General features: G+C 38.2%; 1 protein-coding gene across 1 annotated transcript; it reads left to right on the top strand.

The window, feature by feature from the left end:
- The first annotated feature begins 563 nt into the window (after window positions 1-563).
- Window positions 564-18,581, top strand: TMEM207 (transmembrane protein 207). Its single transcript, XM_025866555.1, has 5 exons — window positions 564-638; window positions 2,515-2,552; window positions 8,420-8,464; window positions 9,374-9,516; window positions 18,445-18,581. Exons 1-5 carry the CDS (start codon window positions 564-566, stop codon window positions 18,579-18,581), a joined length of 438 nt encoding a protein of 145 aa, XP_025722340.1.
- Window positions 18,582-18,898: the final 317 nt, after the last annotated feature.

Here is an 18,898-nt window from a genome sequence, read left to right on the forward strand (position 1 = left end):
TTGTGTTCCTGCTCTCGTTATCTCTCTCTGTTAAATAAATAAATAAAATCTTTAAAAAAAATAAATAAAAATAAATAGTAGGGCACGGTCATTAGGAGACAAGGAAAGCTTTATGCCCAAGGTTGAGTTAGGCCTGGGACTGAAAATGGTGTGTAGGAAAAGAAGAGACAAAAGGACCAACAAAGGGAAGAAAATTAAACGTTCCAAGTACCAAATCCTGTATAAATTCCAGAAGTGCCCTGGAATAAAACATGCTCTTGAATGTCCTGAGTTATTTAAGCAGCCAGCTAGTTTTGCAGGTCAGCATGTATAACCCTTACTTCTAAGGGTTTGACAAACAGTACCAGGGTTCTGACTTTACACTGAAATTCCTTGAACTCTGAGTACCCGTGAGCACGCGCCCAACATGCCTGCCCCCCAGCGTGCACATTACCAGTCACAAGGAGCATCACTAATGAGTGCTCTGGTGGGAAGCATTAACTTAGAGGCTAACAAGTTCTAGGGAAAGAGGGAGATCAACACAGAAGGCCAACCACTAGCTTCGAGCAGCTTGTTCCTTAAATATGTTGAGATCCAGACCTTATAGTTTTACTTCAGTAATCTCAAAAGCGGGAACCTTGTGTTTGCCACTCTTCCAGGTAACCATCTCTCTTTCTGGGAAAAGATTTTCAGAGGTACTCTAAGAACCTGCCTTGTTCTAGATTTGTTCTTTGGGCAACTTAACTACTCTCACATTTAAAAGATTTCCTTTAAGACAGTGTTACCAGCATCTTATGACTTACTATATCGGTCAGAAACACAGAAGACGAAGTGCTCCATGTCATTAGTCTTATTTCTTCTTTATTACTTCTATTGCTATTGAAGTAATACAATGCAATGTAATCTTTGCTTAACTTTGCTAAGCTGTGCACTTTTTTAAAATAAAAAATGCTACTGATATATCCAAATGCTGTGGCAACATTAATTTAAGACATGTTTACTGTTGCCTGCAACTGTACTTGAGGCTTGCCTGATTTTCAGTGCGGAACAATGTTGACAGAACCATCTTAGAGTTTATGTTGGATCCTCTGTGTTAGCATCTCATTCAGACTAATACCTGCATCTCTGTATCTGTGTTACTTGAATGCAATGTATCTGAAAGATTTCGGTCTTGCTTATCATTTCATGATAACCCCGAAGTCCATCAGCTAATGCATCAGCAGTGAGGTGGAAATAATCGAAGACTTTGGACTCCTTGCTAGGTAGGGTGCAGCACACGGGAAGACTAGGGAGTGACTTGAAAGTGAAATGTGGGCTTTATCTGTTTATCTGTTAAGCTGGATCCCAAATGATTTCATCTACTCATAAATAAACTTTCTTTATGGACAAAATTTGAATGTTCATTTTCCTTTCAGTTAGTATGCAAATCTATTTGCAGCATTCTAGCAAAAGAGAGTGCAACTCATTTTCTGTGCTTATAAATTGTTCATTACCATGCTCTCTGATGGCCAATTCATGGCTCCATCTGCAACTCCACAAATCTCTTTGCCCAGATAAACTTGGTGGAGTAAAGATAAGGTGCTGAAGAGGATGCATTCGGGATTAAAGGGAAAAAAAGACATATCTCACAAAAATCCCGTGGCTTATCATTTTAAATTTTGTAACTTCTTACTTGTATTCATATTTGTATGGTATACTCCAGGAAAATAAATACTTCACTGATCTCATTAACCCAAGTTTAAGGACTACATTTAAATGACATGTAAAGATTTTTCTCATCGTGCATGGAAAGAGTCTCATTTCAAGGGAAAAACAAACCTACAAACAAAACTTCTAGGACAGAGTACCTTCTTTCCTCTGTGATGTGTTATTGTAACCTGTAAGGCTCAATACAGAGAACTAGGATAATTATATTGAAATGCTGATGGTTTGGGTCTTTAAAACAAAGCAATCAAGGTTATTACTTTTTCTCTCTTCTTTGATAAAGAGAGAAATGTAAATCTCAACAGGAATGTCATGTAATTTTAAATCAACCTTCCCCTTAGAGATAGTTAAAGTCACTCCTTCATGCCTATATTTAACACCCATTAATGCTAATGGGATGGACTTCTGTTTTCACATAGGGAACTTGATTTCCTTGTGTGAAAATAATACTTCGCAAATAATGAACTTCTTTCCTCTAGCTAAAATGTGAAAACAAAGAAAAAATGCAAGGTGCAAGAAAGGTCTTTAGAGGAAGCAAAATCTGCCTATAGAAAGAATAAAAGGCATTTTCACATCCATCTACATGGGTGTGTCAGATAGGAATCTGGCTCACTATATGTATTTCCTGTCACTGCTGAGCTAGGGAATCTACCAGGAGATTTTTTTTTTTCAATTAAAATTTGGTGCACTAATAATAGACTCTGCTATGGAGCTTTTAATTAAAAAAACAAACGAAATAATATAAACCCACATTGTCTCTGAGTGCTGTTTGTATTAAAGGATTAAACTGATGAGATGTTTGGATTTTATTGTTCTAAACATGTGTTTCAGTTGGTGCTCTCGGACCCACCATGTGAAGAAAATGAAATGTAAGTAAATAGCAAGAGGCTCCATGTTTTTATTTAGCATTTTCAAAATTCAAAGAATAAAAAAAGACACAAGTCATTTGAGAAGCCCCAAATGAGTTTCAAATGATGACTATAATCATGCAAGAAAAGTAAGAGCAAATTGTTTTTAAATGCAAATGGCTCAATTTTTCTAGAAGCGGGAAAAAGATGCACTTTCATTATGATTAGCTTTGGTAAATATAAAGAGCCTCATTGATTTCTAGGCATTTTTGCTTACAGCATTCTCCACCACAGTGGTGTCAAGGGTTCTTCAGTTTCATGAAAGCATCATGACGTCATCTCTCGCTGCAACCCCACTCCTAAGTCACAGTGATGGTGGGCTGCCGTTAAGATATTCAGTTTCAAATATAAGCAAGCTGACAAAGATTCTCACCTGTATTGTGGGTACATTTCAAAGTGCGTCTAATATAGGTTATGTGACTAATTGATTCAATTTTCTCACTTTTGGGGCCGTAGACTTAATGGTTCCCAGAATTCTATTCGGGAGATGGGGAGAAGGTGCCATTAATAATGCTGCTGATGATTCATGAGAGCTAAAATGCACCGTGACTTAGTGCAAGTGTCAGAAAATCATGTCTGCCATGCACGGTCTTCTCCTCCATGCAGCCCTGATGGCCAGCTGACTGTTTTCAATTATTATTACCAGTTACCCTCAAGGCCAGGGTCTCACGCACGGCCTGGGCACTGCTTCCAGATGAAGAGGCCATGCTATGCGGAATGACTTCCTTGGCCCTGGAACCATTCATCTGCTTTGGTGGATCATCTCATTATTGATCATCTGTGTGTTAAGTCTGTACTCTTCTTCCAGCTTTTGCATGGCTCTCCATTGCTCTTTCTTTGCATTGATTTTGGACTCACCTTTTTCTGTCTTCTGGTGTTTGTGACATGATGGAGGTTTTGATGACTGATGTACTTACCTAACTCTGGATCTCCTGGCTGTCTCATCTTGCCCAATTATCTTCTCTCTATGACCCAGAATAATTGAATACAGAAATTCATAATTGGAAAGGATTATAAATGTTGAATCTAACTCTTCAATCAATATGATCATAAATGTTGAATCTGATTTTTCAATCAATAGGACAGGAAAATGTGCTATTGAGGACCTTGATAAGCTGACTTTCCAATCAATGAGGCCACTGGTCTCCTTTCCAGGTAAAGAAATTGAGACTCAAAGAAACACAGTAGCAAATTAACGCAGGGCTTCAACTAGTACTTAAGAACAATTCTTTTTTTAGCTACCTCACTTTGCATGCAAGTGTCTGCTGTGTTTGTCATTAATACCATTGCTTTTGAATGAAGAGTCCACCTCAAATAAAATGCCAACTAGCAGAAAATAAAAAGAGAAGGCAAGAAAGTAGCTGGTATTGCAGAGAGGTGATATTAGGTAAGTATTTGTACTGAAGATAGATGCTATCCCAAATCTTTTGTCACTACAAGGTGTTCAAGAGATGATTAGTTCTATTTATATTTGTTTTCAAACCCAAACTATTTTTTCTGATCTAAACTACTCAGTCAATTTTTTTTAAGATTTTTATTTATTTTTTGACAGAGAGAGAGAGAGACAGCAGGAGAGGGAACACAAGCAGGGAGAGTGGGAGAGGAGGAAGCAGGCTTCCCGCTGAGAAGGGAGCCCGATGCGGGGCTCGATCCCAGGACCCTGGGGATCATGACCCAAGACTAAGGTAGACGCTTAAAGACTGAGCCACCCAGTGCCTCTACTCAGTTAATTTTTATAACGGCATTTCATTGTATGAACAATGCATTGCTAGGCTATCTTTATATAAAATTTAAATACTATAAGTAATTTAGTATATGAAAAAAATAAGATAGAGCCTCCCCATTACACCCCTAATCCTTTTCCCTCCCCAAAATAAGCAAGTGCATGGATGTGCATATATGTTCATAAGTAGGGTGACTTACAAATCATAAATATGATCATACATACACAAGATTCTGTCAATTAATTGCATTAATAGATTCCGAATATGTCACTGTCTTACCTGCCTTGAGGAAGTTAAATGTTTTGCTCAAGAGTAAGCAAGCAAGATGCAGAGCTTGGATTTGGACCCAGGACTGACTCCTGAGCTAGAATTTTATACTACAAAGTATGTATTATGTACCATACATATATGTATATTATATGTACTGCTGTGCTACTACTATATATGTATTACAATTTTGCACTATAAAGTCATACTGTATGTTCAATATTAAATGAAACTATACACTGGGTGAAATACTGGAGGGATATATGGTTCATCTATTCTTCTAGATACTATACAACTTACCCCAGATTAATTAGGTCAAGCCGCCAGTCTCCAGGTGATATGATACAGCATCCATCTCTCTCCCAGATTATAATAGCTAAATTGCACTCTTGTCTACGTTAAGGAATGATTTAAAAAAGAAAAAAGATCCATGAAATTTGTTATTGCATATATTCTAAGAGCATATGAAAAACGTCCCCATTGCCAACAGTAGCCTCTTCATAAAGCCCCATAGTTTGACTTCTCTGGTGTCTACTCCAGGAATACTTGTGCATCTGGTGAGTAATGCTGTATGATTTTGTTAATTTTAAAGGATACTATATAACCAAATCTCTCTCTCGTCCTATTAACTGCTAGAAAGCTTAAGCCAGATCTCAAGTTGGGTTCAATACTACATATGGGGTTTACTATATTCAGTTTAAAAACTGATCTCACTCTTGGCTTATTCTCTTTGTGTGATACCCTCCATGTTCTCATTTCTATTGCTTTTTGTATTTCTAATACTTGTAAAGCATTTGGAACACAGGATATTGAATGCATTCAGGCAGTACTCCACATAGTAATGTGAGGCCGGAGCTGGATTTTACTGTTCCCATTGGTGGGGCTGCATGGTAGTAAGAGACACAGACTCCACAGCCAGACCATTTGGGCGTGAAGCCCGACTTGGCCACTTTCAGCTTTGTTATCTTGGGCAAGCTACTTCATGCCTGAATTTTCCAATTGTGCAGTGAGGATTATAATATTGTGACCTTACCTCATAGCATCATGAATCTGAAAGTGAGTTAATTCCCCCTGAAGTTATATAACTGGTTTAGAAGAAAGTTCTAGGTGATTCTAGCAAAGGAGCCACTGGAGCAATTCTGCAGTTTTGTTCTTGAATTTATCAAATTAAGGAATTTGTAGTTAGTCTTAGGTCCACAAAATCTCAGCACTGAGAAGAAGAATAAAGATCAACTAGGCAAATCAGCCCTGTAGAGGAAGAATCATCTCCACAACATCCAAGTAAAGTAGGGCAGTAGTCTTCCAGTACAGTCAGAAAAAAATCCGTCAGCAACCACTTCCAGAGAACTCTGATGATTGGGAATGTCTTCCTTAAGCATCATAGTTGGTTCTCATTTCTCCTGAATGTTTTTCATTTTTGGCATCATCCCAATTTGACCAATCATATATAAATCTCTGAGTAATAACTTCATTTTAAAAAACGTAACTTTTCCTACACTGAACATCTTGCATCTAAAATTTGAGCAATTAGAATATTGTTATTGTTCAGATACTTTTTTTTAAGAATTAAAAAAAAAAAAATCTATTTAAGGGCACCTGGCTGGCTCAGTCAGTAGAGCATGCGACTCCTGATCTCAGGGTTGTGAGTTCAAGCCGCATATTGGGCATGAGTCTACTTAAAAGAAAGAAAACTTGACCTTTAAAAATTGACCTTGGGAAAGACATGGAAATAATGGTGGGAAAGGAGGGAAGCACACAGAGTCAGGAGACTTGTAATCTGGTTTAAATTCTTTGGCCGGCTAGTGACCTCCCCACCAACTTTCCTACTTTGGGTTTCATTTGGAGAGTGTGTAAATTCCTGAGTGAACTAAATGATCCCAAAGGTACCTGCAATTTGGAAATTGCATGATCACTTTGCATTTGTCCAGCTAACTCCTTCTTGGCCATTGTATTTACTGCATATCAGAAACTCCACCAGTGAGTGCACAGGATCAGAAAGAGAAAGTGAAATAAGTTAATTTGGATAATTGTTATCACTGGCAAAAAGTACTGAGTGGCTCAAAAATTAAAGAACTGAGAAACAAATTGAGGTAATTAATCTTTAGAATTCACATTTTGATAAGGATATGATCTATTTTAAATGTAGAGAGGGTAAGCAGAGATTTGTAATGGAGGGAGATGAAGCAATCCACACTCCTGATCATGCATTTCCATTTCAAGATTCCAAATGGGAAACTTCTGCTCTTTTATTGGGCTAGGACACCAAGAGAATTTCCCTATGTCTAAGGTGGGATATTATATGTTTAAGATTCATATTTTTAATATAATATTTAACATTTTTGTGACTATAAAAGTGATGTATTATACATTCAAACAATATGGAAATGTGGAAAAGATAAAGTGCCTCATGATACCAACTGTAAGAGAAGTAAGCATTGTTAGTAACTCGGTATATATGAGTCTATTACTATAAAATACTTATTTAGTGAAAACATTGCATTTATGTAAAATAATATACAAAGTAGAACTGAGACTTCTTTACTATTTTACTTCACAAGGCTTTTGGTGATAAATATGAATCTACATTCTTTTTGATGACTGGATAACATTCCTTTACAAGGATGTGTCATTAATTATTTTTAAAATCCATTATCGATGATTTCTTGTCTTAGGATGATTTTTAAAGTTATACTTCAACTGCCATTTTTTTCCCAGTCATTTGTACCTGTGTCTTTAGGTGAAAACACACACACACACACACACACACACACACACACACACACACAGCGCCTACAACACAAAAAACGAAAAACTTGTTCACTGGGTGATTAACTTTCCTCTTAAATGTTTGGGGTAAAATTTTTACGTTGACACTTGACATATATTAAAAAGTCACTTCTGACTAGGATGATGATAAACATGACACACTACCTCCTTGGAGATGCTGGGAGCAATAAATTAGCTGACAGTTATGAGTGCTTTCAAGCTGGAAAGTACTAAGTGTTATTTTAACAAAGGCTGAAGTAGCCATGATTAAGTACAGCTTCAACTCACAAGCTTATCAGGCTGTGATGAACAGGTTTCCACTGCTTAATCCCAGAATACAGCAACAATGGCCCAGGTACCGAAGTATGAAAAAGTCGATCAGCAAACCTACATTCCCCATGCCTGGCATAGGGACGGACTCCGCAATGAATAGCACATAAGTGTCTACACTTAGGGAATTTAACCTTCTGAAAATCACACTGAATTTTGTTTTCGTGTGAGGAAACTTTTTAAAACTTATCCCAGGAATGATTACCTTGTGCCTAGACACACAAGTGGTTTGACTCTCCTGACTGAAGAAATCAACTTTTCACTCCTTGATAAATGGTACGTGTGGCTTTAAGTCATTTTCCCCTTTTCCCAAATTCTTCCTCTAACCAGGTCTGCAGCCTTGCTACTTCTCTACCAAGATATTAAAGGTTAACAGAGATTATAAACCTTCCCTGGTGAATCTGCATTTTAAAGAAACTTCATACCTAATATCTGTGATATGTTAGCCCTGAAAAATTAGTCACCACCTTCTCAAAACACAACTGTCTTTGTAACCCTAGAGTCAAACCTATGACAGTGCAATTTTCAATGGGTGACAGTTGAACATTTACCTGTATTCTCAGTGTCCCGGATGAAGTGGTCATACTGTAAACATTTACCTCATTGTGTTGGGGCGTGGTGTGCAGTGAGTGCATGATCGTTCTGGGGAAATAGGTATGGTCAGAACAAATACTATGGTCCAAGAGCATAGGCTTTGGCCATCTAGAGGTCCAGCATTAACTCTTCCTCTTTTACCACCAGGTGTGTAAACTATAAAGATCAATACACAAACGGCTGGTATATCTGGTAAGGACATTCTCAGTTTGTTATAAAACCTGTGGTGGTATATACATACATATATATATATTATTTAGGTGGTATATATATATATATTATGTATATATATATTATTAGGTGGTATGTATATATATATACTCTGTTTCCTACATAATTGAAATGGCACACAAAATCATAGAGTTAAGGAAATTTTAGAAGTCATGTAATATATGTGGAAACATCACTTTCTGGTTATTGGCTATGTTTACTTATGTACTTCGTGTGACAGGGAACTTAACTGTTTTTAGGAATAATAGTTTATTCCCAAATTAGAGAAATTTAACAGTAAAATAATTGTTCTTTCTTTTGAAATCTCCCTAAAGGACTCCACTACTGATTTCAAAAGTCTTAAAAACCTTCAAAATAAGACTTCTACCTTTTACAAGCTAGTCTTTCAGAAATTAAAAGACAGTCTTTAGACACCTTCTACATCATGACTTCTGTATTTTCTAAAATTAACATTCTTAATTCTCTAAATTAGGTGGTTAGCTCCTGCTTCGTCTCCCTTTAAATCTCCAACCCCACCCAACATCTAAAATCTGTTCAGTTGCTTTAAATACTAGTTGGATGCATGGCTGGCTAGCTGAAAGATAGGAATAATGGATGAGTGAATTAAGGGATAAAGACACTGTGCCTTAGAACAACCCTCCAATTTCCAGAGGAAATGATTGATCATCGTCACCTGGCAAGATCAACCCATTCTGAGCGCAGCAAACATTCCAAGTTTAGTAAGAATGTATGAGTGATGGGGGGCATTGCTTAAGGAGTTTGGTCTCACAGATTTCTTGCACCCTGTCTCATGGAAGACAGGAAGTAGCAGGAGTTCTTAACCTCCCTGCACGCTCCACCTCATGCCTTCCCTGCTTCTTCTGGCATCAGGTTCTTCCTGCTGATTTTCCTGGTGGCTCTTCTCTGCGGAGTAGTGTTCTTCTGCCTCCAGTGCTGGCTGAGGAGACCCCGAATTGATTCCGCCAGACGCACTATGGCTGTTTTTGCTGTTGGAGACTTGGACCCCGTTTATGGTGAGCTGTCTGCACACTTCTGGACTTCCTGTTTGAAACCTAATGGTTTGTGGTGAACTGAAACACTAACCTCTGGAAAGCAGATTTGTGAACTGAGAATAAGACATAGTGTATTGGAGACACAAAGGCATGATGCCGTGGGGAGAGAGTCTAAGTGAGAAACTTCAGAAGAAAGGAGACCTCAAAAGAAAAAACTGTGTCTTAGGGAAATGACCCATAGTTGAGTATGGCGATAGAACCTCAACATTTTGCTAAGTCAACATGCCAGAGAGAAGAGATATACAGAGCTGGACACTCCAAGTGAGTGGTAGGCCATAAGGTACACAAAAACCTCTCTGAGCCTTTGATATCAAACTATCCTATGAGGCTATTTATAGTCTCATTTACTAAATTCTCCATGCCTCACTTATCTGCAATAGCACTGAACCACACTTTCCAGGTTGTCTGCTACCAACGCACAGCCTGAAATACTTGGAATTGGGCAGGCAGATGTCAGTACTCATGTCCTTTCTCCCCAGACACACAGGCAGTGCCCTGATCATGCTTGCTTCTAGCCCCCACCCCCAAAACCACGCCCGGCCTATTATTTTCTAGTCTGCGTGAGAGAATAAGCAATGGAGGAAAGCCAGGTTTTAGGCTTATTTGTAACCGCCAGCCTTAGCTGAAAGTAGCAAAATTATCACTTACTGATTTCCCGGAGATCCCAAATCATAGATTATTTCTTTGCGTTAAGCATTGTTCTCAACCAGACTGTCTGTTACAAAACTTTCCCTCTAAGGTGCTGTCTTGTACACCGTACTTAGTGGCCTCAAGAGGGCTTGGTAGATTTTAACAGTTGCCCTTCAGGAACTTGGGCCAGCATAAGATTTTCAATAGATGGAGCAGGGCATGCCCTGGGAAAACTAACAGCTAAATAAAAAGTGGGGTCAAAATAAACTTAAATGTTTTAATATCAGAACTTGGTACTCCAAGATTTAGTGATTATATTTACTATTGGCTTTTTAAAAAGTCATTATTTAACGAAAGAAACACATGTCAATTTGAGAAATGGTTATTTGTGGAAGGATAATTAAAGTCTCCAGTGAAAAAATAATCTTTCTCCTAAAATCGAACACTTTCTATTGAGCATAGGAGGAAATAGGGTCACTGACATTCTAATAAATTGTATGAGTCAAAGCGGTCAACATGGTCACATTAGTCTATTTTTATTTTTTTAACTTGAGGTATTTAACAAATAAATGTAATTATGATTCCTCCAACTTGACTTGAGTTTCTAAGGAGAAAAATCCACTCTGGTCTCCTTAGCCCTTTACTTACTCTGAAGAAGACTCTTTTACTAGACTATCTTGAATCTTTATAAAAACTTCTCTTCTTAATTATAAGCAAGCTACCCAGTTATACTATAATCATTTTTAAGGCAGTGTATGTGTCACAGTTATATCCCATTTATCTGATGTTTTTATATTTCCTGTGCGGTGATTTATACATATGCTTTTGAATTTGCCCGAACTTGCCTGAACAGGTATGACCGGGAGAGAAGGTGTCAAGCCTGAGAGATTACTGCAATAATTTGTGTGTAATCATACCAATTATAGGACATTAGAATCACATTCTCTACATTACCCTGAAATCATTGTGGACAGGAAAAGAATATACTTGGGAAGAAATTATTTAAAAATATAGTCAACATTTATTCCGCATCTACAAAGTGCTAGACACTAGACTAGGGGCTTCTCAGATATTATTTCTAATTGCTAAATACCAACCTGGAAAAGTGGCTATTAATCCATTCAGAGGATATTATCTACTTTTCTCCCTATGCTGGATAAATACACCACATAGATCTTTGCTGCAAATCAACTAATAGACTTCAAATTGTCCATAATTGAGGGTAGGGAGCCAGTGAAAATTTGGGTAGGACACTCATGGCTTAGTCACCTCATCCTTTACTAAGTGCAGCCTTATATCTCAAACCTCCAGGCATTTCCACTGGGTGATTCCTCAAAGGCAAGGATTGCTCTCCAGAATCCCCATTCCCTTTCTCATTTTATTGGTTCCTTCCTAATCCCACTGGTATCACTCTGAATCTGATTTTGCTCAAAAAACAGTTAAGCTCTCCCCCAGCTTAAGTTATAGTATAAAACTCATTTTTGTTGCTTTCCATCTTAGGGCCAGAGGTTAGGTTGCCCATTCCTATTTATTTATTTTTTTTCCCTTGCTTAGTTGGGTGTTAGGTTAGTCCACCCACCACCCATGTCCCACCCTTTCTCAGGGATGCTCAGAAGAGCGGTACAGACAGTGAACAGCCATTTACATGGTCTTTGATGTGGATGTGTCTCCCAAAGTTGTGCTTCTTGACATTCCTATTTTTCCCCCTCCCAAACAAAATACAACAAAGTAATTGAGGAAGTGTTATTCTCTGTGATCTTTAGTGACGTCTTCCTGACTAGCAATTTCTGGAAGTAAATTCTAGGGAGTCGATATTTTAAAGCAGTCTAAAACCCAGACCCAGACTGGATTTCTTTTCCCCACTGGATCCCCATTACACTTTCATTTCTCCTGACAAATGATTCTTCCTGCCTAATATTTCTGTAAAAGGAGCTTTTCTCCAAAAAGGAAGTGGGGGAACCATGACAGGATCTTTTTATGGCTACACGGGAGGTAAGAGCCAAACTCTCCACAGCACCTCACAAAGTATATGTTCATTCATAGCTTCAAGTTGAGTCCAGTCACTGCCAGATTCACACACCCACAAGGCTGGTGGTGGGGTTGTACTTTCGGGTCTTCCTCATGGTCACAGTTCAGAGGGGAGAGGAAAATGAGAACTCACCTGAAAGACACTGGTGACATTAGAATATGAAATAAGGTTTCTGGACTCTTTGCCACCCTTTGAACGCAAAGGGGAAGATAGGACGTTCCGTCCTGAATACAGAATGTAGGAAATGGATCATTTAAAGCATTTTAATGGAGAGACTAGATTTGCTTTATTAACCTTGGAGTTCCTCCTAGACCTCTATTTTATTTCTTCAAAAATCATTTCACGCTATTGCTACTATTTGCTGAATCTGTTAGTTGAAATAGGTCTACTCTTCTGACCTATGGGTCCAAGGTTTGACTCTCAGGGTCCCATGGAAGCTGCCCTCATGTGACGAGCCAAGAGGAGAATTTTGACGGAATATGGGAAACTGGGATGGATTGAACTTTACTGCTGTTAAAATATATAAAACAGGAAATTTCTCCCACTAGCAATACCAGACAGTATTTTTATGGCTCAAGTTGTCAATTGTCTTGATTAGAAATATTCAAGAGAGAAAGGCAAACACTTGGCTTGGAATCCTCATAAACGGTGTGTAAGGAAGGCCTTGCCAATCCAACCCAGCCAATGCACAATGAGATTTCTGTCCGGGAAAGGTCCTTGGGAATCTCATACAAACACCCAGGCCCCAGGTGCATCTCCGTAGGCCAGTAGTCATATCTTTTCACAGTTCTTTGCTGATCCAGTGGTCAGATTTCTCTGTCTTCCTTCCCCTTTCATGGGATCCATGTTTCCATGTCCATAACATGTCACAATGAAGCTCTTCATGCACCAAAAAGGGAAAAAGAATCCTTCCAATACACCTGTGGAGGGTAAAGAGGAAGAAGGGGTACTGCTAGAGAAAGAGGGAAGGAGGGAGACCAGGAAGGTGGAGGGAAAGAGGAAGGATGAAGAGCAAAAGGAGAAAGAATCTACAGTTGGAAGTATTTTGAGGAATGAAATGAATAACTATTTATTTTATACAAGACCTAAAGTCATGTTACTTTTTTCTACCTCAGTCCCACCTCCTCTTCCTGGACCCAACTCCAGGGAGGCCTCCTAGATAATCCCTTCTTCCATTATCATCCTGTCCCCCTCCCCACTCCCAACTCATCTCCTGGATCCAGTTTTCCCTTAGCATCCCTGTTGTACCCCAGAAAGGACCTGTTCAGTGCCCCACGCCTTCCTGAGTGGGGTTGCCTGTGAAGTGGTCTCTGAGACCTGCCCCTTCTCTCAGCCGTCAGACCCTAACAGTTCTAGAATAACTCAGCACCTATGTTAGGGGCAAACATTTCTTGTTTCAATGTTTTCTTATGGCCTTACCTTACCTTACCTATTTTAATGATTCTTTTGGGATCCCTTTTATCTGAGCATTCCACAGAAAATAGGAGATTTGCAGGGTATGCAAATTTTTAGTAAAGGTGGGAGAAGAAGAGAACATCATTAAAATTCTCCATACCCACCTGTACCCCAGATCAGAATCAATGCCCTCACTTTATAAGATCCAGGACTGTGAGACAGGGTGAATAGGTAGAATATATAAGTGACTTGAAAAAGTTTTGAGTTTGTTAGTTTCATGGTTTTTTTTGTGTTAAATCTGTGTTTGAAAGAAATAAGTAATGGCAAAGGAGTTGTAAAGTTGACTATAAACAAAAAAGTTTTTTTGTTAATTTACTGAAAATAGGTTTTCATTGGAAATAAGTTTGTAAAGCTGAATAAAACCTTTATTTATGAGAAAATAAGACATTTAAGGATAACAAAAAGAAAAAAGTTTGGGTCTAGTAGGTGAGAGAAGGACAAAAGCCTTGAAGCAGAAAAAACAAACTAGTGTTCACTAGAGAAGAGAGAATTTGAGAGCATAGAGGAGAGATCCCCACCATTATCTGTCCATATTCCTTATTAAAAATAATAAATTACTGTAAAATCTATATTGACTCTTTTTCCAACCTATGTAGATCAGAGCTGGGTCCTGTTAGCCCAGCAGGGCAGCAAACAGGTCCCATGCCATTCCTGAGAAGCCAGCGAGGGGAGTGCCCACGGAGATAGCCCTCCTGAGGCCACTCATCTTGGGGGTTGATCTTGATAATGCTGCCTTTCAGAGATCCAATCTTCCTGACCCCATTTCTTCTGCAATTTCAGAGATAATCTCCTTTTTTTTCTTACTTCAAGGTAAATAGAAATACTAATCTTTCAGCAAGGATGAAATATGAGGGCTCTGAGTTGGGGAGGGGAAGGAGGAATGGACAGGGACAGACAAGAAGCAGGCTTCACATGCCAGTGCCTTTTCCCCTCACCTCTCCTGGATCCTATCTTATTTTAGGATCGTTTCTGAAGTGTTACTTCTCTATACTTTACGTTCTTTAGGTAAATATACTGTGACTCATTTTAGGTAAGGAAAGAGGGAGCATTTCATTCACATACTTTCCTTCCAAGGCAGGATAGTAGAAATAGCTCACATTTATTGAGCACTTACCATGTGCCATGCTCTGTGACGCCTGACATCTCTAGTCTCATTTATTCTTCCCTACAATGCTATGAGGGGTTCACTATCATTTTGAACCCTCCAAAGGTGAGGGAAGCAAGGCACTTAGAACTTTAACAATTAGCCCATGGTAGAACTGTGACTCATATTCAGGCACTGTTAGCCACTCTCATAGAAGAGGAAGGAATGAAATAAAGAAACGAAAAGAGAAGAGGTGGAAGGGGCATGTTCAAATATGGCAGGTCTATTGGACTAATCTTAATGATGTGGGAAATATGAACTCTGCTATAAAATTCTTTTTAAATTTCTTTCAGTTAGCAAAAACAGGTACTAATGTAGGTCTTTCATGAAAACGAAGTGGAGTAATGTAAACTTTCAAAAGTGGGGGATACTTGTGTTGCATGTAAACCTGCTTTGAAACAAATTGAAAACTGATAGATGTTTGATTTCACAAAAGCTTTCTCTACACATTGGCTTAGTTATGTTTACCAAATGAATCCCCTGTGGTTTTCATAATAGGCTTAAAGGCAATGGCCAAATTTGTAGTAAGGTGATAACGTGAAACTTTCCTACCACAGAGAGCAATTGTTTGTGTCCTCTTGCCAGGAGCACGATACTGATACTGGTAATAGTAGAAATAAATTTGAGCTCATAATTGTGTCAAGTCAATCTGATCAACCACTCCAGGAGAATGATACCTAAATTACCATTGACTTTGTACTGGATATACCAGCAGTAGTCCACTAGGAAATGGACAATGCCCAGTACCAGTATCCATAATGGAGGGAAGGGCTGGGGTAAGTACACTTTGCCCATGTTAACGGTTTTATCAAGTGCCTCAGACTTAGCTCATGTCATCCTGAACTTCCTAGCTGCAAAAGGCTCTAACTCCACAAATTATTTTGTTTAATAATCTCTGTTGTGATGTTAATAATGATTATCAAATAAGTATGTACCCATTAAAATAGGATAAATTAGAAAATAATATTGTAAGTAAAAGAAAATGCATGCATATTCCTAGCATACAGTAGAGTTCTTGAAATACAGTACTATTACTACTACAATAATAATAATAATAATTAGCTATTAATGGATAATTACTGTGTACCACGTTTTGATTTAAGCATTCTACATTCATTTAGCCTTGTTTTTACAGACATAGATAATATCATTGTCCTTTCATTGCATAGAAGAAAACTGACATATGAAATGTTATGTAATAGCCTAGGAGTAAATCATTCAATTAAATAAATACTTCCTTAAGAAAAGTGCTGAACCATGAGTGAAATAAGTCAATCAGAGAAAGACATGTATCATATGACCTCACTGATATGAGGAATTCTTAATCTCAGGAAACAAACTGAGGGTTGCTGGAGTGGTGGGGGGTGGGAGGGATGGGGTGGCTGGGTGATAGACATTGGGGAGGGTATGTGCTACGGTGAGCGCTGTGAATTGTGCAAGACTGTTGAATCACAGATCTGTACTTCTGAAACAAATAATGCAACATATGTTAAGAAAAAAGAAAAAGAAGAAGATAGCAGGAGGGGAAGAATGAAGGGGAGTAAGTCGGAGAGGGAGACGAACCATGAGAGACGATGGACTCTGAAAAACAAACTGAGGGTTCTAGAGGGGAGGAGGGTGGGGGGATGGGTTAGCCTGGTGATGGGTATTAAAGAGGGCACGTTCTGCATGGAGCACTGGGTGTTAAGCACAAACAATGAATCATGGAACACGACATCAAGAACTAATGATGTAATGTATGGTGATTAACATAACAATAAAAAATAAAAAAAAGTGCTGAACCAGCCTTCTATTCAAAATACTCTATCCTTCACAGATTATATTAATATTTGATTTATTATACTTAGGTCTGCCAGCTAGTGAATACAAATACAAATATATGAAAATTCATGATTCCAAATAAACACCATCCATTGCAAGGTAAAAAGATTCTGAGTAACCTACATACGGATTCCAGGGATGCGGCGATTGTCTAACATCTAACTGTTCCTTGAATGGTTCTGATAATTGTGTCATTTTCTTTGGGATCTCCTTGGTGGTATCAAGTCTTTTTTTTTTTTAAAGATTTTATTTATTTATTTGACAGAGAGAGACACAGGGAGAGAGGGAACACAAGCAGGTGGACTGGGAGAGGGAGAAGCTGGCTTCCCGCTGAGCAGGGAGCCCGATGCGGGGCTCGATCCCAGGACCCCGGGATCATGACCTGAGCCGAAGGCAGACACTTAATGACTGAGCCACCCAGGCGCCCCAGGTGGTATCAAATCTTAATCCTTCAAGAAGTCAACAAACTTTTTCTATTAAGGGCCCGATAGGAAATATGTTTGGTTTTGCAGACCATTCGTCCCTGTGGGGGGCTACTCCTCTCTGCCATTGCAGTGTAAAAAGGGACAATATGTAGATGAATGACATGCTCTGTTCCAATTACATTTAATATACAAAAACAGTCACAGAACTAGATTTAGTTCAAGGACCTATTTTTTTTTCTTTAAAGGTTTATTTTTTTTTAAGATTTATTTATTTATTTATTTGAGAGAGAGAGAGAGAGAGAGCATATGAGTAGGGGGAAGGACAGAAGGAAAGGGAGAGAATCTCAAGCTGACTCCCCACTGAGCATGGAGCCCCTGGAGGGGCTCCATCCCAGGACCCTGAGATCATGACCTGAGCTGAAACCAAGAGTCAGAGGTTTAACCCACTGAGCCACCAGGCACTCTTCTTTAAAGGTGAATTTAGAATTGTTACTGGAATTTATAGTTGTTATTGTTTTGAAAAGAAGCAATTAAATCATTTCAAGACAGCCAAAGACCAAGGTAGGAAAAAATATATATATATATATATATAATATATTTATTTATTTATTTATAAAGGGAGTAAGAGGATTGTGCCTATGAAATATTACTGTTGGTTCCTATTGTAGCTCAAAAACAGTTAACAGTCTTTCAAGGAAATATTAATAAGAGATTTCCAAAAGAGCTATGGGAATAAGTACTTAGTTTCTCAAAGTGATCAGTTTGAAGAAGAAAATGCTTGTTTTTGATATTTAGTGCCTTATAACGTGCATAATCTAAAAGTCAAAATTTTGATTTTGAAGCATTTTTTAAAATTTGATCATGCTTTTCCTTTATGGTGTGTGTATACTTTAGATGCAAACTTTTCACAAGTTAACATTTTTACTATTTATCATAGAGAAATGTTTAATTAATTACATTAATTGTAGTTTGCAGAGTGTAAATATAAAATAATGAAGTTCAGACATTATATTTAAATATTTCTGTTGAAATTTGCATTTCCCATGATGGAAACATTAGCTAAAATACCATTAGTATTTACAGGAATCTTGTCTTCCAATTTACCAAAAAGGGCATTCCTCCTACTTTCAGCTGCTAAACTGTAAATGCTTCTTGATGGGTTAGTCAGTGATGATATAATCTCTTCATGAGACCAAATTTTCTTGCTTTAGTGACTAAACTATCACTGCAGAGAGAGCAGGATGGCTATAAATTTTTTCTCAAGGGTACAAATAATTTTCTGTTGCTCCAGTGATCCAAGAAATGCCAGATTTTATTAGGCAGTTTGTGTACTTCTGTTTTATGCTGACTAGAAAGATTACAAGTCCCCATTTTTCTCTTTCCAGGGACAGAAGTGGCTGTGAATCCAACTGTTGGAATTCACCTTCAAACTCAAAACCATGAACTGTATCCTGCTCCATGTTTTGGCACTTTAGGCCCCCCACCTCCATATGAAGAAATTCTGAAATCGAGCCGATTTTAGTTCTGGATCATCAACTGGCAACATTAGAAAGATTTTTTTTTTTTTTAATTCTAAAACATCAAATGTAGGAACAATTGTTTTATTTAGTGTGAATTTCCAGAAATCAATTAATATAGTCTGAAAAAGGACAAATAGACAAAAGAATGAGTGTAGAGAAAGAATTTTGGTCAGGGAGATGTTTCAGGATGTAAATTACTGGAACTTTAGTGTATCATTGCTGTGTTATACTTTGTGCTACACGACCAAGTGAACGTTTCTACATCAAAACTCAAATAGACAGTAATTAATGCATGGAGTTTTCTCCATTAAGTTTGGGA

Source organism: Callorhinus ursinus, unplaced genomic scaffold (genome assembly GCF_003265705.2).
Source record: "Callorhinus ursinus isolate GAN/ISIS: 27379988/994484 unplaced genomic scaffold, GSC_fseal_2.0 scaffold1, whole genome shotgun sequence".
Taxonomy (NCBI): Eukaryota; Metazoa; Chordata; class Mammalia; order Carnivora; family Otariidae; genus Callorhinus; species Callorhinus ursinus.

What these genes read in the sequence shown, in the direction of transcription:
- TMEM207 (XM_025866555.1), top strand. Translation starts at nt 564, where the DNA reads ATGTTGAGATCCAGACCTTATAGTTTTACTTCAGTAATCTCAAAAGCG. An exon ending in TGTGTTTGCCACTCTTCCAG is followed by an intron (nt 639 to 2,514) that starts GTAACCATCTCT and finishes CATGTGTTTCAG; the next exon opens with TTGGTGCTCTCGGACCCACC. An exon ending in CCATGTGAAGAAAATGAAAT is followed by an intron (nt 2,553 to 8,419) that starts GTAAGTAAATAG and finishes TTTTACCACCAG; the next exon opens with GTGTGTAAACTATAAAGATC.